General features: G+C 40.1%; 2 protein-coding genes across 4 annotated transcripts in view; one reads left to right on the top strand and one right to left on the bottom strand.

Annotated features, from left to right (window-relative positions):
• Window positions 1–2,932, top strand: part of MCTP1 (multiple C2 and transmembrane domain containing 1) — a 543,194-nt gene extending 540,262 nt beyond the window's left edge. The window contains exon 21 of the mRNA XM_050943873.1: window positions 2,849–2,932. Coding sequence (XP_050799830.1) covers window positions 2,849–2,890 — 42 coding nt within the window. The 3' untranslated portion in view covers window positions 2,891–2,932. The remainder of the gene's footprint in view (window positions 1–2,848) is intronic.
• SLF1 (SMC5-SMC6 complex localization factor 1) overlaps window positions 1–25,274 on the bottom strand; it is a 79,890-nt gene that overhangs the window by 42,863 nt on the left and 11,753 nt on the right. For all 3 annotated transcript variants that reach the window (XM_050943869.1, XM_050943870.1, XM_050943871.1), the window contains 6 exons: window positions 21,420–21,663; window positions 17,070–17,232; window positions 9,536–9,667; window positions 7,700–7,753; window positions 2,885–3,043; window positions 1,408–1,574 (listed from right to left, as the gene is read on the bottom strand). In XM_050943869.1, coding sequence (XP_050799826.1) covers window positions 1,408–1,574; window positions 2,885–3,043; window positions 7,700–7,753; window positions 9,536–9,667; window positions 17,070–17,232; window positions 21,420–21,663 — 919 coding nt within the window. The remainder of the gene's footprint in view (window positions 1–1,407; window positions 1,575–2,884; window positions 3,044–7,699; window positions 7,754–9,535; window positions 9,668–17,069; window positions 17,233–21,419; window positions 21,664–25,274) is intronic.

The raw sequence follows: 25,274 nt of genomic DNA, 5'->3' as shown, positions 1-25,274 counted from the left end.
TGCCTTGGTGTGCTATGAAGTTAAGGCACCAGCACCCGGCAGTTCAAGCTCTTATGGCTTGCCACAGTGACTTGGCTCCCGACCCCAGGCCTGCTGCAGAGTCCCGGTCTACCTATGCATAACCTTTCCAACTCAAGTCTGCAATACAACCCCACTATACCTCTGTCCCCCACACTGCTATTCACCCTCCTGGTAGCTCCCCACACAGTGCACTAGGAAGGTAAGAAGGCTATGAATATACAACATTCATGTCTTCCCTGCAAACCTCTGGAAGAGGTTTCCACACTACCCATTTGTAGCCTTGGTGGATGGGTTGTGTGTTTGACTGTGATGTAGAGGAACTCGGTATGTGCATTATGACTGGCTATATGTTAGGAAGTATAATGGAGTTTGCTGGGGAGAGAAGAAGTAGTCAGTGTGCATTTGGATAGCATGATGACTGGCTATTAAGACAAATGATAAAAGCTGCCTTGGACTGGTGATTTCATTGAACTTTAATAATGGAGGAATGTGCATTTTAATGACTTTCCTTGTAAGTGAATGGAGTTGTATGTGAGTGTAACAGTTTATACTTACAATTGTTTCAGAATATGAAATGATGTATTTAAAAACAAAAAAACAACCCTATATGCATTTCTGTACTGATCAACATTGCCATATTAAGGTACTTCAATGTTAAACTAGAGAAGATATCACACAGTGATGAACTGAGGTGCAGTCACTCTTTCCAGAAATGGAATTAATCAGTTTCTGTTCACAAAAGTCAGAAACCTGAAATTCTCCTTCTATCAGGTGGAATCATCCAAAAGGAAACTGTCCTGAGTCTTGTGTTTGTATAGTGGTTAATTAGGACCAATGCACAAGTCTGCAAATTCCATGCTTAAAATCAAAAGACAACATGAAACTGCATATTTGACAAGATAAGATTTATACTGTTTTATTTGCAGCAAAATAGATATACAAAACCCAGTAGTAATATACATTGATCTAGACTGTCAAAAGCCACACAATATACAAATAATTATGCTCGAACATTTAATATAGAAATGCAAAGAAGGGGAGAAACAAGAAATGTATGATGTTTTTCCCCCTCTATAGTGACAGCCATTTTCAGTGAACTCAGATTAATTGAAATTTATAACAGTTCTGAAATGTACAAATGCTATTCTAGGTATAGAAAACCTTCACTTATAATGAACTAATTACAGTACAATGAAAAAATGACTTCCATATAATAGGGCTTCCCTTTATATGTAAAATCTATAATTTTTAACTAAGGAGACCTTTTTATGAAGAAGTGTGATATTAATTATTTTCGCTTAGCTAAGCTGTTAGAGAGAGAGAAGCCCCCAAAACAAGAGAACATACAAAAACAAACAAAAAAAACCCTTTCCAACTGCTTCTTACCTCACAAGCATCTCTAGCAGAGACCATGTTCCTTTCATGCAAATAGGACACTGAAGGAAGTCCAGATAATATCTTAACATGGAAGGAGACTTCCAAGGAGGATCAAGTTGAAGAAGAATGTACAAGATGTGAAAAAATTTAGCAGAGAATACTGTGTCTGTATTTCCCTGTTTTAAAAAGAAGAAATAAATATTGGTTCTGTACTGGCCAAAGACTTAATAGTGAAGAATTTTTGTGTTAGTCATACTCATCCTAAACTCAAACTCAAAATCACTGATGACAAATGTTAGCTTAATATTGTGTGGGAAACTGAGGGGCAGGAATACAAGAGGCAAAATATTGTAATTTGCACAGAAAAGGAAAAAAATAAGGATATCTTGAACCAAAAATGGTCTTCAGCTCCGATATTAACTCATTTATACCAGTGAATTTCATCCTTACAGGGTTGGGAATGATGCAGTGTAAGTCTGCATGCAGCTGCTTTGTATACACCCTCCTGCTCATTGCCTTGCCTGCAACTACCAATTCAGACCCGTGTGTGTGCGCAAGTCACTCTCATTTTGCAGAATCACAATACCAAAACAGTGCAAGTTACACTATTTGCTTAATCCTGTTCCTGACCAATTTACAATTCATTCCAATTCTGATCTGTTTCCTATGCATTATCTTTATTCTATTCAGAGGGACCAAGATTTCTATTGCTACCAACCAAAGTGACTTGCATTTCATTTGATAAGGATAATTTATGGTTTGACTTAACAGTTAATAAATACATATGATTTTGTCATTGTCTAGACAAGAATTTTTTAAGTGGGCTCAATATCTATGGCTTACTTATGCAAAATTACAGAAGATCCTGCTGTTTCTCAAAGTACTAGAAAGCTTCAACCTCACTGCTTACTCTTCCTTTCTGTAACTGTTTTTACATTTATAAGGACAGCATTTAACAGTAAGATGGGTACTACATTAATAGGGCTAATGAAAAATACTATTTGGTTTCCGATTATTTTCATTTAAATAAATTGTACTGGAGAAAAAATTGAGAGTGAGTGCAAGTGCACACTCCAGCATTTCACTTTTATCCATGGATGTTCCCTATGGTCTTCGAGTGGTTATCCTAATATATACTATAGTCTCAGTTGATACAAACATGTAACTTGCTATAATTTGTTACCTGCATACATATAGATAGTATAGTCCTAAATGGGGTAATACTGACAGTATGAAAAAGATAATATTTATTTGCTCAATCTGAATGAATAATTTTGTCTTGCAGGTATGCTGGGATTTTACTGTTTCAACAATATATTGACAGTATGTTCTGGTGAAGTAGTGGTTAAGGGACTATTGGTTAAAGAAATTATGGATGAAGACACTCTTTTTTTAAATATACCATTGGTATCTGACTAAGACCAATGGTTTTTTACATTCCCTCCCCCAGGTTAATACTGCGAAAGACCAAGCCTTTAGTTCTCACCTGTAGCATATGTTCTAGAAGAGAATGAAGAAGCTGCACAGGAGGGATGAAGTATTTTTGAGTAGCAGCAAGTTCTGTGATTACATCAGTAAAGAAATGTCCTTCTACTAGTCCTTCAAGTATACACAATATACCTCTGGAGAGGTCAATATTTTTAACCTGGAATGGCAAATATTTGTGAAAAACTACATAGAATGTCTCAATAAAAGATTTATAAACATAGTTTTATCTTAAAAGAAAAATGAGAACCAACTAAGAGTTCAGTCCCTTTAGATACTGAAAGGAAATCTTTATGAATCTTTATACAAAATTTATTTAGCCAAAAGGTATGTATATACTTTTGTTCATCATATAACAAAGTAAAAAATTGTTTTAAGATATAGAAAACAACAGTTCTAATTTAAAGTAATTACTAATTTATAGTGCGATCCACTGATATGCTGAATATCTTCTGCAAGGGCCTCACTGCTCCTAACTCCTACTGGGGGAGATGGTTGGGAGATGGGGGAGATGGTTGGGAGATGTTCAAGAGATCTCCACGCCGGAACATAACCTGGAGAGGGAAGTAAACAAAGTGAGAGGGGATACCCTTGCGGACCAAAGAATTGATCCAAGGAGGAATAGTGGAGTAGAAACCAGAGTAACGGGTGATGCTGGTGGTAGAAGGTCTGTGCACGACGGGGGAAAGAATGTCACTGACGCCAAACGCCAAAAATTAAAATGTCTGTACACTAATGCGAGGAGCCTAGGTAACAAGATGGAGGAACTGGAGTTACTGGTGCAGGAAATGAAACCGGATATTATAGGGATAACCGAAACCTGGTGGAATAGTACTCATGACTGGAGTACAGGTATTGACGGCTATGTGCTGTTTAGAAAAGACAGGAAGAAAGGCAAAGGTGGTGGAGTAGCCTTGTATATCAATGATGAGATTAACTGTAATGAAATAAGAAGCGATGGAATGGATAAGACAGAGTCTGTCTGGGCAAAAATCACACTGGGTAAAAAAGCAACTAGAGCTTCCCCTGAGATAGTGCTTGGGGTGTGCTATAGACCGCCGGGATCCAATTGGGATATGGATAGAGACCTCTTTAATGTCTTTAATGAAGTAAACACAAAGGGGAAATGTCTGATTATGGGAGACTTCAACTTCCCAGATATAGACTGGAGGACGAGTGCTTCCAAGAATAATAGGGGTCAGATTTTTCTGGATGTGATAGCGGATGGATTTCTTCATCAAGAAGTTGAAGTACCTACAAGAGGGGATGCCATTTTAGATTTGGTTTTGGTGAGCAGTGAGGACCTCGTAGAAGAAATGAGGGTAGGGGATAACCTTGGTTCGAGTGATCATGAGCTGATTCAGTTCAAACTAGATGGAAGGATAAACAAATGTAGATCTGGGATTAGGGTTTTCGACTTCTCGAGGGCTAATTTTAAAGAGTTAAGGAAATTAGTTAGAGAAGTGGATTGGACGGAGGAACTTGTGGATTTAAATGCAGAGGAGGCCTGGAATTACTTTAAGTCGCAGCTGCGGAAATTGTCGGAAGCCTGCATCCCAAGAAAGGGGAAAAAAAACCATGGGCAGGAGTTGTAGGCCAAGCTGGATGAGCAAGCAACTCAGAGAGGGGATTAGAAAAAAGCAGAAAGCTTACCGGGAGTGGAAGAAAGGCAGGATTAGCAAGGGAAGCTACCTTGGTGAGGTCAGAACAGGTAGGGATAAAGTGAGGAAGGCTAAAAGCCGCATTGAACTGGACCTTGCAAAGGGAATCAAAACCAATAGTAAAAGGTTCTACAGCCACATAAATAAGAAGAAAACAAAGAAAGAAGAAGTGGGGCCGCTATACACTGAGGATAGAATGGAGGTTAAGGATAACCTAGGCATGGCCCAATATCTAAATAAGTACTTTGCCTCAGTTTTTAATAAGACTAGTGAGGAGTTTAGCGATGATGGAGGGACGATAAAAGGGAATGTGGATATGGAGGTGGATATTACCGCAACTGAGGTAGAAGCCAAACTTGAACAGCTTAATGGGACAAAATCGGAGGGCCCGGACAATCTCCATCTGAGGATATTAAAGGAACTGGCGTGTGAAATTGTGAGCCTGTTAGCGAGAATTTTTAAGCAATCGATAAACTCGGGGGCTGTGCCGTACGACTGGAGGATTGCTAACATAGTTCCTATTTTTAAGAAAGGGAATAAAAGTGATCCGGGTAATTATAGGCCTGTTAGCTTGACGTCTGTAGTATGTAAGGTCTTCGAAAAAATTTTAAGGGAGAGAGTAGTTAAGGACATAGAGGTCAATGGTAATTGGGATGAATTGCAACATGGATTTACTAAAGGTAGATCGTGCCAAACCAATCTGATCTTCTTCTTTGAGAAGGTGACGGATTACTTAGATAAAGGAAATGCGGTAGATATAATTTACCTAGATTTCAGTAAGGCGTTTGACACAGTTCCATATGGGGAACTGTTAGTTAAATTGGAAAAGATGGGCATGAATATGAAAGTTGTAAGGTGGATAAGGAACTGGTTAAAGGGGAGACTCCAGCGGGTTGTATTGAAGGGTGAACTGTCAGGCTGGAAGGAGGTCACTAGTGGAGTCCCTCAAGGATCGGTTTTGGGACCGATCTTATTTAACCTTTTTATTACTGACCTTGGCACAAAGAGCGGAAATGTGCTAATAAAGTTTGCGGATGACACAAAGCTGGGGGGTATTGCTAACACGGAGAAGGACAGGGATACTATTCAGGAAGATCTGGACCACCTTGTAAACTAGAGTAATAGTAATAGGATGAAATACAATAGTGAAAAGTGCAAGGTCATGCACTTAGGGATTAATAATAAGAATTTTAGATATATGTTGGGGACGCATCAGTTGGAAGTGACAGAGGAGGAGAAGGACCTTGGGGTATTGGTTGATAACAGGATGACTATGAGCCGCCAATGTAATACGGCTGTTAAAAAAGCAAATGCGATTTTAGGATGCATCAGGCGAGGTATTTCCAGCAAGGATAAGGAGGTGTTAGTACCGTTATATAAGGCGCTGGTGAGACCCCATCTGGAATATTGTGTGCAGTTCTGGTGTCCCATGTTCAAGAAGGATGAATTCAAACTGGAACAGGTCCAGAGACGGGCTACTAGGATGATCCGAGGAATGGAAAACCTGCCTTATGAAAGGAGACTCAAAGAGCTTGGCTTGTTTAGCCTGGCCAAAAGAAGGCTGCGGGGGGACATGCTTGCTCTATATAAATATATCAGGGGGGTTAACGTTAGAGAGGGAGAGGAATTATTTAAGTTTAGTACTAATGTAGGCACGAGGACGAATGGGTACAAACTGGATATAAGGAAGTTTAGACTTGAAATTAGACGAAGGTTTCTAACCATTAGGGGAGTGAAGTTCTGGAACAGCCTTCCGAGGGAAGTAGTGGAGGCAAAAGACTTTTCTGGCTTTAAGACTAAGCTTGATAAGTATATGGAGGGAATGTTATGATAGGATAGTTTAATTTGGGCAATTGATCTTGGATTATCACCAGATAAGTCTGCTCAATGTTCTGCGGGGAGATGTTGGATGGGATGGGAACTGAGTTACTGCAGAGAATTCCTTCTTGGGTGCTGGCTGGTGAGTCTTGCCCACATGCTCAGGGTTTAGCTGATCGCCATATTTGGGGTCGGGAAGGAATTTTCCTCCAGGGCGGATTGGCAAGGGCCCTGGAGGTTTTTTGCCTTCCCCTGCAGCGTGGGGCATGGGTCGCTTGCTGGTGGATTCTCTGCAGCTTGAGGTCTTCAAACCGATTTTGAGGATTTCAATAACTCAGTCCTGGGATAGGGGTTGTTATAAAATTGGATGGGTAGGGTTCTGTGGCCTGCCTTGTGCAGGAGGTCAGACTAGATGATCATATTGGTCCCTTCTGACCTATGAGTCTATGATTTGAACTCCCACTAAAAGCACTCAGTACCTTCCAGGATATGCTTATCATCTCAGAAGTTAGAGTCATAATATATTATTATTTAAGCCCCAGCAATTTAATTGTACTTACTCTCTAAGGTCTCATCTACACTGGCACTGACATGTAGGGTCTGTATAGTTACATGCTGCACTGAAGTGCAGGCAGTTTCCACACAGCAGTATGTAGCTACAAGTGGCAGTGAAAGGAGGGGAAAGCAGTGGGAAATAGATGGAACCCTTCCCCACCGCAAGGAACTGCTCCAGCAGCAGGATGCTATACTGCTAAAAACAGTAGTGCAGATGGAGGAGGCACTGCTTGGGCATATAGACAGTCATGTAAGGTATATACCCTCAGGTTCTGGTGTGTTTTTATTTGCCTAAGCAGTGTCTCACTGTCTACACTTTATTTATACCTGTGCTCGGGGTGTACAGAATCTATGTCTACACTTACAGCAGCAAGTACAGTAGTCTAAGGGTATATATTGTAGGAAATCTTTGCTCTGTTGGGTGTGCCTTCTGAGAGCTTGGTAGAAAACTTCCACAGAATAGTATCAGAGGGGTAGCCATGTTAGTCTGGATCTGTAAAAGCAGCAAAGCAAAGAGTCCTGTGGTACCTTATAGACTAACAGACGTTAGGTGCCACAAGACTCTTTGCTGCCACGGGGTGCCTCACATAATCACCCCCACAATGGAAACCACAGTGATGTCCAATGTCTGCAACTGTCAAGTTCCTTTCTTGGAGAGGTGAAAAATCATCAACTGAAAAAACCTGTTCCAAAAAACAGATCCCTTATCGGGGAAGATGATTGGATAAATACTGAACAATTATAACTTACACCTTCAGAAATCAAGAATTACAGGTACTTACCTCTGTACCACATCCACTCAGTTGGTCTATTTGAGTAGACTTCTGCTTCACCGTCTATAAAACAGAAGTGAATCAGGGGCATAAATGAAAACCCTTAGATTAGATACTGACAAAATGCTATGTTTAATGACCAGAAAACATACATCACTGTTAAAAAAATTATTTAACCAGTGGTTAAAAAATAAATGCAAATTTAACATGGAGATCTAGTTAGTTCTCATTTTATAGAAATAGAAGGTATACTTCTTATGAAACTTTTAACAAGAGTAGGCTTCAACAAGAGGTGTCCTGAGTCGCAAACAATCTGGGCAATTTCATTTTTCAAATCTAAATTGTCCTGCAATTTGAATTAATGCATTATTCTTGACTTTTTGTTTTAAACTGTTGTTATGTGAAGACAGGGTCAGTTTAAGATATTTAATTTGCACTTAAGCACACTCTTGATTTTCTTTTCTTTTCTGTTTTTCCAAGGTGAGATATTGTATATACACTAGTGTTTATTCTGTAAAGTGCTTTGGGAGCCTATGAAATAAAAGGAACTAAATATAAATGTAAAATCATTTTTACATCCAGCTAGGGACCACCACTATGGTTCTATTAATGAACATTAGCAAAACTGCACCTTTAAAAAAAAAAAAAAAAAAGCATGCCCCCTGGGAATGCCAGCCTTCAATAATCCCCTTGGGCACATACCCATCGTTGTGCACAAACCTTTAGCAAATGACCTTCTCCCAACAAAACTAGCCATCCACCAAACATCCCCAACTACTAGCATTTGGGGCGGGGGAGGGAAGAGGGAGGGAGAGGAAGAAATAATCTGGTAAAGATGTGTGTAAGAGGAAGGAAAAGATGGGGGCAGAGGTAAGGTTACAGTGAATGGTCTGATGTATGGTAGTTGTGGTTTTGATAAATCATGTGCCTGTGAGTAGAAGAGCATTGGATATTTACTATTGGAAGGTTAACTTTTTATTCTTTGCTTTTGTGGGTATGGCAACACTAAATTGAAAACGTACTTTTACTGCATAATAATAAAACAAGTATTAATATATACCATGGACCTGCTCCTGAAGAGAGACAGATTCATAAGACTACAAATGTGTGTTTGCTGTATTAGGGCTCACATAAGAACTACTAAATAACAGTATTATGGTGGGAATATATACTGTATTGATTCAAAACAATTAATTGTTCATTTTTCTAAATATAAAATAATGCCCTCACTTCCTAATGCACTTCATGATTAAATCTGTGATATTATTAAAATGGTAGGATGCATTAAGTTTTATTTTCCTTAATATACATTCCACACAGCAATAAGAATTCTTCATAATGCTCAGCAAAATGTTGCTGGTTCAGGGATTTCTTTGGTTTTGAGACGAACATGTAAACATAAATATAGCTATTTAAAGGCCAGTCATAGAAAGACTAAAGGCCAATCCACTGTTTTGTGAGACAGTTAAAAATCAAAATGAAACAAAATGACCAATCAGTTATCTGTGGTATTACCACTGATATTTCATCTAGTCCATTTTTTCATTAGACATATATTAAACAATATTAATATATAATATTAATATATATATATTATATATATATAAACATATATTAACCTCATAATAGAATGAATCTTAGTTTGGTATAAGATAGCATTGCACTAAGTACTGTATACAATTTTTAAACTTTACAAGTTACTATATATTGTTACAATTGCTGCAGAGGTTAAGACATCTAATGTTATCTTTGTTGCATTTGTGTTTGAAGGGCAAATATATCTAGGGAGAATTTTATTACATTTTTACAATTAAAAGTTTATGCATAGTCCTGTTTTTTTCTTACCTGAGTAAAATACATATGCTTTATTAATGCATTTTTCATTGCAACAAGTTGCATGTCAGACGTATCTCTGGCTTCTTGTTCGGCTAAAAGATGGTTCATTTGGTTATCTTCAGTAATATTTTGTATTTCATTCTGTGAAGGTCAAAAGATTTAAAACTTGCATATATAGAGACAGCTGTCTAAAAATTACTTGCACCTTTTTTCTCCTCTTTAGATATTTTTGCATATATTTTTTATAAAGTTTATAAAATTATTTTGGACTAAAATAGGGTGTGAAATTAAAAGATAAGTATTCCTGATTAATTCTGTGTGGATGGACGCTCTTACTTTGAATTAGCTTAATCCAGGGGGTAAGGCACTCTTATTCCAAAGTAAGAGTGTTCACACACTGAGTTACTACAGAATAACAATTACTGATTAACTCCTTTTCTAGAGAAGCCCCAATTTCATAAAGGGCAATAAAATATAATCAGATGTCAATTCCTTCCAGTGGCTGACTAGCAGTGATGAAGCTCAACTGGCAACCTACAGTTTAAAGGTTCTATATCTTATTTACCAGTTCTCCAAGTCATCCAGTCCTTCTAGGTCTTAAACTCTTCCCTTAGTAGAATCACAGTCTAACTACACACTGCTCCATACACAGGCCTTTTGGCAAAGCTACAATTTAGTCCATTGTTGTTATAAAATAATTACACATTAAATTAGTCAGGTACTGTACAATATGGGAAAAATACGTTTCATAAAGATTTTCAGTGCATGATTTTAACCAAATGTTAATCAATCACTAATTTTAACCATTGTTAATCCAACCAATCGTTAATCACCCTTACTGTTAAAAATTTATGCCCAATTTCTGATTGAAGCCAGACAAATTATAGTTCCCAGTCACTGGTTCTTTTCTGCCTTTCTCCACTAAAATTAGAGATCTTTAGATCCAATATTTTCTCCCTGTGAAGGTACTTATACACTAATCAAATCACTTTTTTTTTTTTTTTTTGGATAAACTGAACAGACTGAGATTTTTAAATCTCTCACTGTAAAGAATTTTTCCCAGTCCTCAAATGTTGGTGACATTCTTTTGCTCCCTTTCCAAACTATCAATATCATTTTTTAAAAATAAGGAGGCGAGAACTGGAGGCAGTTTTCCAGTATAGGTGTCACCAATGCCACACTGAAAGGTAAAAATCACCTCCCTTACTTATATATCCACATTAGCGCTTTTTGTCACAGCATCACACAGGAAACTCATGCTGAGTTGCTCATCTATTATGACCCCTAAATTCTTTTCAGAGTCACTGCTTTCCAAGACAGAATCCCTTATTCTGTAGACCTGGCCACATTCCTTGTTATTTTATCGCTGTTTGAATTTGACATTCACTTTGAGGGAGTAATAAACTAAGGCTCAATCCTGCAAGGTGCTGAGCACTCCGGCACCAATCCTGCTCTAACAGAGTGGTCTGCCCTGTTTAAGAGGTAGTGGGGATTGTGGCAAGCCAAATCCTGTTCCAGGAGCTCTGGAGCAGATGCTGAGAAGAGTAAATGGTCCTAGGGTAATAGTTAAGAGTCTAGGGAAACCCAGGTAACTACACAGACCACAGTGAGAGATTATGCCATACTCTATCAAAGAAACTGAGGAACCACTTGATCAGCATCCTATACAGCAAACAGGAAAACATCAAAAAAGAGCTCTCCAACCTGGAAACTCTCATTAATAACAAACCTTCCATACAAACGGACTTCACTAAAATAAGACAGGAGATCTACATTACTCACTTCACCTCTCTACATAGGAAAAAGGACTGTAAGCTGTCTAAACTCCTACCTACCTCATGGGGCCACAACCATGGTACCCCCAACCCACCCAGCAATATTGTCAATCTATCCAACTACACACTCAGCCCAGAAGGAAAGTCTGTCTTATCTCGGGGACTCTCTTTCTGCCCTGCCCCTCCCACCAACATGATACATCCCACACACAGATGGAATACAAGCTGTCAGAAACAGTATCCCTGATGATGCCACAGCACAACTGGCTGCTGAGCTCTGTGCCTTTATCCTCACACACAACTATTTCAAATTTGAGGACAATATATATCTCCAGATCAGTGGCAACGCTATGGGCACCCGCATGGCCCCACAATATGCCAATATTTTTATGACCGACCTGGAACAACGCTTCCTCATCTCTCGTCCACTCACGCCCCTTCTCTACCTACGCTACATTGATGACATCTTCATTATCTGGACCCATGGGAAAGAGTCTCTGGAAAAATTCCACCACACTTTCAACAGCTTCCACCTCGCCATCAACCTCAGCCTGGACCAATCTACACGGGAGGTCCACTTCCTAGACACCACGGTACAAATAAGTGATGGTCACATTACCACCACCCTATACCGAAAACCTACCGACCGCTATGCCTACCTTCATGCCTCCAGCTTCCATCCCAGGCACATCACACGATCCATTGTCTACAGCCAAGCACTGAGGTACAACCGCATCTGCTCTAACCCCTCAGACAGAGACCAACACCTACAAAATCTCCACCAAGCATTCTCAAAACTACAATATCCGCAAGAGGAAATAAGGAAACAGATCAACAGAGCCAGACATGTACCCAGAAGCCTCCTACTGCAAGGCAAACCCAAGAAACAAACCAACAGGACTCCACTGGCCATCACATACAGTCCCCAGCTAAAACCTCTCCAGCGCATCATCAGGGATCTACAACCCATCCTGGACAATGATCCCACACTTTCACAGGCCTTGGGTGGCAGGCCAGTCCTCGCCCACAGGCAAACTGCCAACCTGAAACATATTCTCACCAGTAACTGCACACCGCACCATAGTAATTCTAGCTCAGGAACCAATCCATGCAACAAACCTCGATGCCAACTCTGCCCACATATCTACACCAGCGACACCATCACAGGACCTAATTAGATCAGCTACACCATCACCGGTTCGTTCACCTGCACATCCATCAATGTAATATACGCCATCATATGCCAGCAATGCCCCTCTGCTATGTACATCGGCCAAACTGGACAGTCGCTACGGAAAAGGATAAACGGACACAAATCTGATATTAGGAATGGCAATATAGAAAAACCTGTAGGAGAACACTTCAACCTCCCTGGACACACTATAGCAGACCTTAAGGTGGCCATCCTGCAGCAAAAGAACTTCAGGACCAGACTTCAAAGAGAAACTGCTGAGCTTCAGTTCATCTGCAAATTTGACACCATGAGCTCAGGATTAAACAAAGACTGTGAATGGCTTGCCAACTACAAAACCAGTTTCTCCTCCCTTGGTTTTCACACCTCAACTACTAGAACAGGGCCTCATCCTCCCTGATTGAACTACCTCATTATCTCTAGCTTGCCTGCATATATATACCTGCCCCTGCAAATTTCCACTACATGCATCTGATGAAGTGGGTATTCACTCACGAAAGCTCATGCTCCAAAACGTCTGTTAGTCTATAAGGTGACACAGGATTCTTTGCTGCTTTTCCAGGTAACTGTATCTTTAAGAGATTGGGATTTTGTGGTTTGGGTGGGGCACGGCTCCCCTTCCTTTCAGCCAACCAGGACAAGGTCTGGGGAAAGAAAGAAGTACATAAGGTGTCTCTTCCCTCATCAGAGGAGGAGACTTAGAGAGAAAGAAGGTTCCTGCAGAAGCCTGTGAGACACATGGTGAGAAAAGACTACAGTGATGTGACCTGGCCTCCAAGCTGTGGAGGGAGGCAGAAAGACTGTGCCACAGCAGAGATGTATGGAGGAAGAACTATTATGAAGGTTTTGGTTTTAGCCTTGTTTCTTGAATGACTGTTGCCAGCTCAGGTGGAACCAATGAAGGGCAATTTAAAGGGAGAGAGAGAACCACAACAAAAGTCCTGGAAGGAAAGATGTGTAATCACTTAGCCAAGAGGGAAGGGTTGGATCTGCAGGGTCACTGGAAACTATTTGGGAAAAGTTAATATTGCAAGAGTCCAGAAGGGGATTCTTGTTCTAAATACTTCTGATGGTGGAAAGTTACTGGCCACTGAAGTTGGGGTGCCTGAAAAGCCATGCCCTGCCATGAAGGGGTGCTCTGGAGGTACCATCCCTGCTACATCAGCAAAACACTCAAATGTGTGCTTAACTTTAAGCATGAAAGAAGTCTTATTGGCTTCTGTGGGATTACTCATGTGGTCTTCATCAAGCACTTGTTTATGTACTTTGCTGATTTGCCACAGTGCCAAGCAATTGAGGAAATTGAGTTCCTAATTACCATCCCATAGGAAGCTTTAATGGAAGATTCTGAAAACCATAGTATGACTTCAGACTACAATGCAAAATAAGATTAGTGTAAGTGTGCAGTTGTCACAATGTCAAGTTCAAGCAAAACGATTTCAGTTCAAGTGTGCAGAGATGGCATTATAATGTCAAAATGAAACCAAGTAACTTTAGTCACACACTGTTTTAAGAAGGATAAGATTCAGCCAAAACCAAGATAATAAAATGAAGGCCACTTGTCTGTAAGTGGAGTTCTTTGATGTGACTTCACATGCACACTCCTGGGATGCACGGACAGAACCTTTTAGTAGCTCGTGTCCTTCCCTCACCCTTCTTGAATGTTCTAAGGTTGAGGCTACAGAATGGAGTGCTGTGCTCCAGCTGTCTAAGTTCCTTCTATTACCTCCTCACATCCCCTCTTCCTCTGAGACAACTTAATTTGTGGAAGGAGGGTAGAAAATGTGAATATGCACCAGTATTCTCAAAGAACGCCAGTTCCAACGGTTCAGAAACATTGATCTAACTTAACTAGACTGATTGGATAACTAGAGAGCTAAGGTGGCACTGAGACCAATCAGCTCCAATGAAGCCAGGTCATAAAGACCCAGCGAGTTTCCTGGTCAATCTGCTGTCATAGTTAGAAGTAACAGGAGCCCCTGAAATACAGCACCCTCTTTTATAGCCTTGCCATCAAAATGTTCAGCGATAGAGAGGGGAGATGCTGGAGGGGGGCAACAGGCACTGCTATTCTGAAACTGAGTATGAACAAGCTACATAAAGAAGAATTCTCCTTTAAACTGAGTCTGTTCACTACACATGTCCTCTATTTATTTGTGATCTAATACACAAAGTCTAAGTATGTCACAGTTTATAACCATTTAGATACTTGAAAGTTCTCTTAATAAAATCTGTAGCATGCTGGCTTGTTATCGTAAGGTTGCATATAAATACCACATTAGATTCCTAGCATGGAAATATTCTGCATCCTTTCTTCCCTACACATCATCCTCCGCTAAGCCTTAAGCTGCGGCCACAATTTTTCCTGGCCAAAAAGGACTGGATAACTAACTCCTCCTTGGGACAAATAAATGAAATTAAAGAGGAGTTCTACCATTGGCCTCAATGGGAGCAAGATTCAAATGTACAATGTTCATAACTGCACTTCTTTTCCAGAAAGCATTCCCTGGTCAAAGTTACAGAGTAGAAACTGGAAGCAGACTAAGGTCTGCTCTGTAATTAAAATTAATGTCAAAATAGCTGTGGTACTCAGGGGTGTGAAAAATCTACATCCCTAAGTGCTGTAGCCATACTGACTTAACCCCCAAATGCTTTCGTTGGCCTAAGTACTTTTGCTCAAGGAGGTGATGTTCCTACAGTAATGAAAAAACCACTTCCATTGCTGTAGGCTGTCTACACTACGTTAGACAGTAACTCCTCACTTAAAGTCGTCCCAGTTAACGTTGTTTTGTTGTTATGTTGCTGATCAATTAGGGAACATGCTCATTTAAAGTTGTGTAATGCTCCCTTTTAACGTCGTTTGGCAGCCACCTGCTTTGTCTACTGCTTGCAGGAAGAACAGCCCATTGCAGTTAGCTGGTGGGGGCTTGAAACCAGGGTGGACTGGCAGCTCCCTATCAGCCCCCCACCATCAGCTCCCCACTCCCCTAAGTTCCCTGTCCAGCAGCTGCCTGCAGTTCATCTATGTGCTGTTCCTGCCCTCTGCCTTGGAGCTGCTCCCCAAGACTCCTGCTTGCTGTGCAGGGGAGGAGGGAGAGGGAGAAGGAAGAGGGGAGCTAATGTCAGGGTGTCCCCCTCCCTCCTGCTCCTGCACCCCGCTTACCCCATCTTCCATAGAGCAGGGGGGACACACCAGGGCTCAGGATGGAGGGAGCTTGCAGCAGCTGCCATCTCAACAAGCTGATCTAATTAACAAGATAGTGTACTTAAGGGATATGCACATATCTCCCTCCATTCCTGCTGCCTTATGTAGAGAGTGTTAACCCTTGAGGGCTCAGCCAATTGCTAGTTCATCATTTAGCCATAAGGGAAATATCCCACCCTCTGACTCCTCCACCTCAACCAAGCTTTACAATCATCATCACTGTGTACCAGTATTAAATTCTTTGTTTAAAAAGTGTGTGTGTGTGTAAGTAAAAATAGTCTGTCTGGTGAAAACTATTTCCCTGGAACCTAACTCCCTCATTTACATTAATTCTTATGGGGAAATTGGATTCGCTTAACATTGTTTCACTTAAAGTCGCATTTTTCAGGAACATAACTAAGTTAAGTGAGAAGTTACTGTACCAACATATTATATAGTTCCTGTAGTGTAGACATGGCCCCAGGTCTTTCACATAGTATTGTGGAACACATCATTTTTTTTCCATAAAATTGCACTAAAGATTTGGCTTTGTGAAGTTCTGAGTGAAAAGCAAGACATGAAGTTTTGAACCTACCAATTCTGAGTTCCTCTTCAGTTTCATAACTGCTACAATATCACTAGGCACTATAGTCCAATTAACCACTGGCAAGCTGCATTTGCTTTCAATAAGTTTCTGAACTTTAACATTTTAGCATAATTTGTAATATGATCTGGATGAAAATGCAGGGTAACTTCTGAGTTCATGCATGGGGGTGGGGAAGGTAAATCACTAAACTGATTTTTGAAGTGTGAAGATACAGTTTTAATGCAGTTAAGTAGACATTGTCAGACTTTAAGTACAAAAATGTCAAATGGAAGTAGATTTTTTCTTGGATACTAGAAAAACAATTACGGGGAGGAAAATAGTTTTAATTTGGCATTTTGTGAATAGTCAGTTTCACTGTTTGGTCAGTTGCATCACTTTCATGAACTGCTCAAAGTGTATACTTGTAGCTCTAACAGTATGTTTACAAGTAACAGCAGTGAATAAGCAGCAATTGAAAAGATAGTAGGCAGGTGTGTGCCCAGAGAAAGAGGGTGCTTGGTGGTGTTGCTATCCGACCCAACCAAAAGCAGAACAGAAAACCTGGCTATACACAATCTTCTCAATGACACTTAAAAAAACCCCTAAAAGTTAGCACATGCTATTTAAAAGGTGATCAGAATTAAAATAAAATAAAGTAATAAAAAATAATAGTAATAATAAATAGTGCATTTAAAAAAAAGTTGATAGTATCCCTTTCACTTTTGTCAGAGTTGCAGTATGTTCTAATCAATAAACACACTATTCATGAAGCATTAATTTCAGTTAAAAATATTTATTTTACTTACCTCAAAAAGATAATCCCCTATATATTGCACAGGATAATATGGAGCCTCAAAGAGACGTTTCTCTCTCTCTATGGTGACGCTTTTATTATCAGTGAATACATGAGTAACAGCTCTCACTTCCTTTTGTGGTGGATATATAATTGCCTTTCCAGCTTCTAGAACTCTAAAAATATATATATATATATATATATACACACACAGTTTAAAATATATATTTACTGAAAAATTGTTTTAAAAGGTATTTTTTAATGCTCACAGGCTACAATGCACCCAAAATTTACAGAAAATGGGTAGGTATGAAGTCACACTCCGTCCTTAGCAGGCTAACTGAGCACTTCAGAGCCCTGGGACCAGTAGGTAACCCAACTAAACAGAATTGTCTTCTCAGTTTAGAAGAGAATACTAATTTTCTTCACCTTTTAGGAAGCATCTACAAGTGCATTTTTATAAAGATCAAATTTTGTATTACAGTAACTATGGTTTATTGCAATACAGCTCAAGAGAATTAGTGGATCTTTATCTAAATAAGGAGGGATTTACTGAAAATGGAGTATTTTCCTTACCTGTAAATTGGAAGATTCATAAGACAGATAGACAGATATAGATATAGATGTGTGTATGTATGTAAATTCATAAGATACACCTCTACCCTGATATAACGCAACCCGATATAACATGAATTCAGATATAACGTGGTAAAGCAGCGCTCCAGGTGGGTGGGGCTGTGTGCTCCAACAGATCAAAGCAAGTTCACTATAACGTGGTTTCACCTATAATGTGGTAAGATTTTTCTGGCTCCAGAGGACAGTGTTATATCAGGGTAGAGGTGTACCTACACTGCAGGAATGACTCCACAGCAGTGCAGCTAGTCCCACCTAATGTAATACCCAGACAGCTCAGCTAATGTTTCTGGTCCACTGTAATTATTTCCCCATACAAAAGTTCCAAAGGTGCACTGCTGCAATTTATATTTCTAAGAACAGATGACAGGTAACAGAGGGGGAGAGGAGAAAAAGGTCTTCTAAATTGGTGGATGCATATATTAGTGTGTGTGTGTGTGTGTGTGTGTGTGTGTGTGTGTGTGTGTGTGTGTGTGTCAGACAGACCAGGGATTTCATTCTTTATCCATCAATTATTTTTTCTAGTATATGCATCCACCAATTTAGAAGACCCCTTTTTCTCCTCTTCTGTTACCTGTCATGTTTTCTTACAAATACACACACACACGTTAGTAATAATTGGAGAAAGGCAGAGGAGAACAAACAGTAGTATTAAGTATAGCTGATAGAGAAAAATCAATCCTTTTTAAAAGTTACTGGCAGCTATAGGACACTTGACTGAAAGCTATGTTTTCAGAAAGCAAAATATCTACCCTGCAATGCTTTTATGCATAAGTAAAGGGATGCCAAGGTTGTTGTATGGTAACGTCGTGGAAAAAAAGAAATATAGATTCCCTGATGCGCACAACTCTCAGTTCATTTGTCTTTCTGATGTAGGTTACTTTCATTCTTAACAAATAGGGATTTGCAGAAGCATGTTAAGATTCCAGTGAAAGAACAGAATGTCTTTCAGAAGTGGTGCAGGATGTATGTACCCAGACACTGAAGATGAGGGAACAAAACCTGTAGTCAACTGTGTCTCACTGGGACAGCAACAAAGATAGAGGAAGCGGAAAAATGATAACTTGTAGTGGAATGCTAAAGCCACAGGTCAGGAATAATGGCTGTTTACTTTCCCTGCCAAGAAGGAAATTGGCTTGTTTATATCCTCTGCCATTAAAGCAATACTTAACGCATTTTGCTGAGAAGGGCACAAGACAGCTCAATTTCCCCCTGCCAAGAAAGGAGAAACCATATACAACTTAATAAACTAGATGTTAATGGTTCTCTCTTTTGGAATGGGGTCAACCCACAATTTCTGGATGCAGGCTGACTACCTACTTACAAGGAGGTTTCAGTCTAGGAGTAACCTAGGTTAATATTGATATGCGAGGATGAAAAGTGGTTATTATGGCCTGTGTCTTGAGATAGTTTTAGAGAGCTACATGAGATCCGTAAGAAGCTTAGGCCCTATAAGAATAAATTTGGTTTTGTCTTGAGGGGAATTACATTCGTCTCCTATGAGCAGGAGCTGGGATTTTCAGATCTCTGCTGTTTAATCTATAGACATTAATTTGACAGAGAACCTGCTGTTAAATGCCAGTGGACCACAAATATAAAATTAAGTTGGACTTCAATCAGCTTTAGAAAATGGCTTGGATGAAACCTGCAGTCCTGAACACTCTCCAAACTGACATGTCAAACAACTACCCTATCTTCCTTAAAATCTCTACAAAGATTCTTTTTATAGTCTAAAAAGACAAAATAGTATTAAAGGATGAAGAGATACTATGTAGTATCATATGCTCATATACCAGTCATATTTGCTTTCCCCCTGCCTGCCCAAGTGTTGTAATTGCAGCAAGAGTATTGACTTACTCCAATTTCTCCCTGCCTCCTTACCCCTAAGCCTGGTGAACGGGGGGAATAAATCAAATATGACAGGTATATGTGCATGTAACATTGTATAGCATCTCCTTCACCACCCTTTTATATTGTTTGTCTTTTTAGAATATAAGCTTTTGAAGGCAGGGACCATGTCTATATCTAGGCCTAGTGTAATGAGGCTTTGATCTCAGAGCCTTTCTTCACTGCTTAATTCAAAATCTCTTTCACTACCCCAATATATGCAATTTTAAGGAGCTGTTCCAACAAAATTAACACAAACATTTGTTTTAAATTCAGTTTAATATTCCAGTTGAAAAATATTCTTTCTGCTCCAGATTCTTGAGCTCAAACTTGCTTAGTGTAAGGAAGGGAGAGTCTTTAGCAGAGCCTGAAAAATAGCAATAAGTCACAAGAAGGCGCAGATTGTAAAACTTTTAACATGTACTATATCATGAGGCTGAAGGCAAAATTCCTTCAACCACTCAAGTAGTGCAACAATAACCACCTGATGCACTAATGGCTTAACTGGCTATTGGAACGAGTTTTTTTAATTAAAAAAAAATTATGAACATGAGCAGGTATTATGCCCTATATTCTACTAGAAACTTTTTCATCGTGATGTTTGAGCATTAAGATCCTTCTCATTCACTCCTATCCTTCAGAAGCCTACCTGCCCTGTCAGCAGCAGGATGTGGTTCAATGGCCACTTTCAGCTCACTTTATTAAAACATATACATCTCAGAACTAGGTCTTAAAATATTAAAGAAGACCAAGTTTGTTTTAAAACAAAGTGGGACAGAAGTGGCTAGAGATCCCAAAAGGCCAAGTGAGCACTTTTAAACTAATTTTTTCCTTTCAGTTCCTTCTCCTCCCATCCCCTCCTTTATCATCATCTTTTGAAACTCCCCTCTTTATCATGATGTGAGTAAGTTTTTGTGTTTTTCAGTTCTGAGGCTGCTGCAGTGCCGCTAGAGAGCTGCTGCACGAGTGTGACCTAAGAGGTTCAAGTCAGTCAGAATGTGGCTTTACAATATGTCGAACCATACTTAGCATATTATTTCACTCTTACCATATGAGACAGAGGAAAACAAGACTAGGATTGCTGCTCATGTAATAAAAGACAAAGTTGCCATCCCAGAGAAAAGGGGGGTAGTTTTACAATAGACTATGATCACCACAGAACTAACTGTATTCCTTGCCGTTTTAATGACACACCCGCCTCTCCAAGTTCAACCTGAGCATTTAGGCACTACAGTTTTGGGGGAGGAGTAGGCCAAAAACAGAAAAGAGGGCGGGGGGGAAGTGGAACTAGACCAAGATGTCCTTATTTTAAAAATACCATAGTAATGGAATAGTTTAATGGTATTTTCATATCTAAACATTTATCAAAGTTAACAAAATGCTAGATGCATAGGTAGAATGTAACATACAACTCAAAGAAAGCTTCATTACACAGACAAAATATGATTCTGGACACTATTTCGGTACCATAGCAGCATTCCTTTATTTTTCTAATGAGCATAAACTCTGAGGATATGGCTATGAACAAATCAGGGTGCGGGGGCATAGGTAGTCTTCCTAGGCTATTAATTTAACATTAAACATAACATAACATAAAATTGTAAGTGCTATAGTCAACAATGTGGTAATAGTAATAAGTCAAAAGAAACTAAACTGGAAGATAAAAACAACATTTTTTTACCATTCCAACTATTATAATTGTGGAACAGTATGTTATGCAGAGACTAAAGCACTGGAAGTTGTTGTAGACCAAATTAATTGGGATGGGAGAGGGAGAACAACAATTTAGCTATATCAACTATTTTATCATTCATTACTTCAACTTTAAGTAGTATCATCCTACCTTGTGATAGAATCCCTTCGTTTATCACCTTCTTTCACAAGGAGGATAACTTTCCATCTGTGGAAGGCACCTAAAGCACCAGAGCATGTCAGTTCTTCGCGCCATCTTTTAGGTGCAGATTGCATTTGAGGTGAATAATGGGAGTCTTTTTCAATTTTATATCCCCATTCATAAGTTGTTTCATCAAGCCATCTGCCACTTTCGGCACTATTAATTATGTAGTCCTTAGTTAGTATCCACTTTCCTAGAAAGCAAATGAACTGTCAACCACAAAAGAATTTTTATACAGACAAATGGCAAATGAAGATCAAATATAAAATTAACTTCATGCTCTCTCATTCGAAAACCACATTACAGCATTAAGTAACATTTCAAACAATTTTCCTTTTTACTCCAAAAGTTATCCTTTCCTAATATTTTATCAGAATTGTGCAAAGTCACTGGGCATGGTAGTTTTGCTTTCTTCTAATGACACAGTATCCTCTTAGCTCTTCCAGAATAAAATAATCCCAGACAAAAGAACAATCATGATATTAATTTGCCTGTCTAGATTTTGCTCCTGTGTCTCTTGTCCAGTATCAATTTAGCCTTAGTATTCTTATGATGTTTTACAATACATTGTACAAATAGATTTCCTGACTGTGAACAGACTTTCTGTGCACTCAGCGAAAATGCAACAGCTCTGTCAAATCACCTCTATGAATAATCAGTTTGGATGTACAAATAAAGGCATCCCATGCTAATTTCTTATTTAAATCCATAAATACCCCAGCACTACCAGCTAACAAAGCGGTCTAAATTTTTAGCATACTAAAAGCACAGCACAGTCCATCTCTAAATTCTGAAAGTCTACACATTCCTAATTGTGTAAGTTTAGTGGATACCAATATTAAGGGGAATCAATTTTAGACTAGTACTCTAGTCTCTCCTTTCCATGTCCTTTTCTCTCCCTTGGCCTCACCTCCTCTGCTTCTTCTTCTGTACATAATGATCCTCCCTCTTTTCTAAATGTTCTTTCAGGTTCAGATCAGGAGTTGTGGTCCTCTTGTATTGAAACACTACTTATAGTATACATTAAGTGAAATTGACTAATTGTGTGATCATAATCAATTTCTGAGAACAGCAGGGCTGACTGGTAAAATGCATCAGTGCAGGAGCAGATGGTATGTCTAAAGGAGCTAGCACTGGGTGCCAGCAGTGGAAAGACACAAAAGTGCTCTGTACATAACCTACAGCTTAATAAACCCCTTGTCACCAATTTCTACTCAATAGGTTCCACATTGGTATGCTTGCTGGAAATTTCAGGGTGAGGATAAATAACGAAGGGGATTAGAATCTACTGAATATAACCACACTCTTATTACAGTTTTACCAAGAAAAGGTGGTGGAGATGCATGTCTCCCCCTCCCACCCTCCACTCCTGGCCCAACACCAAAAGGAAAAAAAAAATGTGCAGAAGGGCAATACTGGGCATTATTAGGGAATGATTATGGGTAAAACTATGTAGGGTGGGAAGCATACTCAGTGTTCTTTGGAAGATATATTGTGTCAATATGAACTAGTGGTGGTAGGTAACAGGACCAAAATCCAGTTTTGCATCACTTTATTGTTTATGGATAGGGCTCTACCGAATTCACGGCCTTGAAAAACACGTCACGGACTGTGAAATCTGGTTTCCCACAGTGAAATCTGGTCTTTTGTGTGCTTTTACCCTATACAATACAGATTCCAATGGGGAGACCAGCATTTCTCAAATTCGGGGTCCTGACCCAAAAGGGAGTTGCAGAGGGGCTTCAAAGTTATTTTAGGGGGGTTGTGGTATTGCCACCCTTCAGTGCTGCCTTCAGAGTTGGGCGGCCAGAGAGCAGCAGCTTTTGGCCAGGTGCCCAGTTCTGAAGGCAGTGCCCCTCCACCAGAAGCAAGGATGGCAATATTATACCATAGCACCCTTATTTCTGTGCTGCTGCTTTCAGAGCTGGGTGGCCAGAGAGTGGCGACTGCTGACTGAGAGCCCCTTTCTGCAGGCAGAAGCGCAGAAGTAAGGATGGCAATACGATACCATGCCATCCTTACTTCTGCCCTGCTGCCGGCTGTGGCTCTGCCTTCAAAGCTGGTCTCCCAGCCAGAAGCCGCCACTCTCCAGCTACCCAGCTCTGAAGGCAATGCTGCACTATTACATTTTCCGAGTTTAGCAGTGCTCTGGCACATGTAAGTATTTTCTGAAATTACACTATGGCCCAAATCCTGACACCCCCACTGTGAGAGTGTACTATCTAAATGGTTGCAAAACAAATGTGATTCTGCACACTACATAAGACGTCTCCATGATGAAGAGAGCAGAAGTATAGCCAGTGCATACATGACTATGAAGATCCACTAATAGAAGAGATGCGACAGTCATCACAGAGCAGCTCTACTGGCACTCTGTAAATTGAAAGAAGGAGTCCATCCTTCCTACCCCAATAAGAAATGCTTGAACAAAGTCCTTTGATTAATGTTTGGTGAGATGCAGGATGGGATTTACCCCTAAATTAAGATTTCAGTGATGAATAATTTTCTACCTCATTTTAATTCATCCACTGTGGTCCACAGTTTAAAAAAGATTCTGAATGCATTGAGTTGAAGGTTGTTTTTTTTTAAATCATGTAAATAAACACTCACAAAACTCAAGTACCATTGGAAAGTAGGTGGCCTATGCCTTTTCTCCCAAAAGCTAACTTGCTAATGTACCTCAAAGATAATGAGCCTTTAGTCTAAAAGTCAAATCTCTTATGCTCAAGATGTTGATCCTACCTTTAACAGCAAAAGATGACTTTCAAAACATGTACATTTTTCATTTTGGGGACAAAGTAATCCAGTCTTTTTTTACTAGGTCCGTGGCACAGATCTTAGTTATATAATGTTCTGATTTCTAGACTACTATTTCTATATACAGTGATGGCATGTTTCTCAATTTTCAGATATAGCAATTTTCTAAACCTCTGGTACAAATATATGTCAAAATGGTATAACAAGCATGTTCAGGTATTAGAAAATATAATCAAACTGATAGACACAGAGAGACTATTTTATGCCTTAATTCCTTAATTCCTAAAGAATGCAGAATCAAAACTGGAAGGTATCACACTGGGCACTGCTTTGTACTTAGTGTTTAAGAAGACAGAAAATGTAGAAACTGTAGCATAAACTTTGAAACAAGTGGAGGGCTAGAAAGAATTTACAGGGTCTAGAACACAGGTGGGCAAACTGCGGACTGGGTGCCACATCCAGCCCTCCAGACGTTTTAATCCGGCCCTCGAGCTCCTGCCAGGAGGCAGGGTCTGGGGCTTGCCCGACTCTGCACAGCTCCCAGAGGCAGCAGCACGTCCCCACTCCGGCTCCTACGCATAGGAGCAGCCAGGGGGCTCCTCATGCTGCCCCACCCCAAGGGGCAGTACCTGCGCACAGGGCAGAGCACAGAGCTGCCTGGCCACACCACCGCATAGGAGCAGGAGGGGGGACTGTTTTTGGGAGCTGCTTGCGTTAAGCGCTGCCCAGAGCCTGCCCCCTGACTCCCTCCCATGCCCCAACCCCCTGCTGCAGCCCTGATCCCCCTCCTGCCCTCCAAACCGCTCAGTCCCAGCCCGGAGCAACCTCCTGCACCCCCAACTCCTCATGCCCAGCCCCACCCCAGAGCCTGCACCCCCAGCTGGAGCCCTCATGCCCTCCTGCATCCCAACCCCCAATTTTATGAGCATTTATTGCCCACCATACAATTTCCATAACCAGATGTGCCCCCCCACAGGCTAGAACAAGGAACAAAGAAGCATTGCTCTGCTCTCCAGAGGCAACAGCTTTATCACCACCCCATCACTC

The sequence above is a fragment of the Gopherus flavomarginatus genome, chromosome 3 (assembly GCF_025201925.1).
Source record: "Gopherus flavomarginatus isolate rGopFla2 chromosome 3, rGopFla2.mat.asm, whole genome shotgun sequence".
Classification (NCBI taxonomy): domain Eukaryota; kingdom Metazoa; phylum Chordata; order Testudines; family Testudinidae; genus Gopherus; species Gopherus flavomarginatus.
Note: the sequence above shows the minus strand (reverse complement) of the source record. Positions and strands in the feature narration are given on the sequence as shown.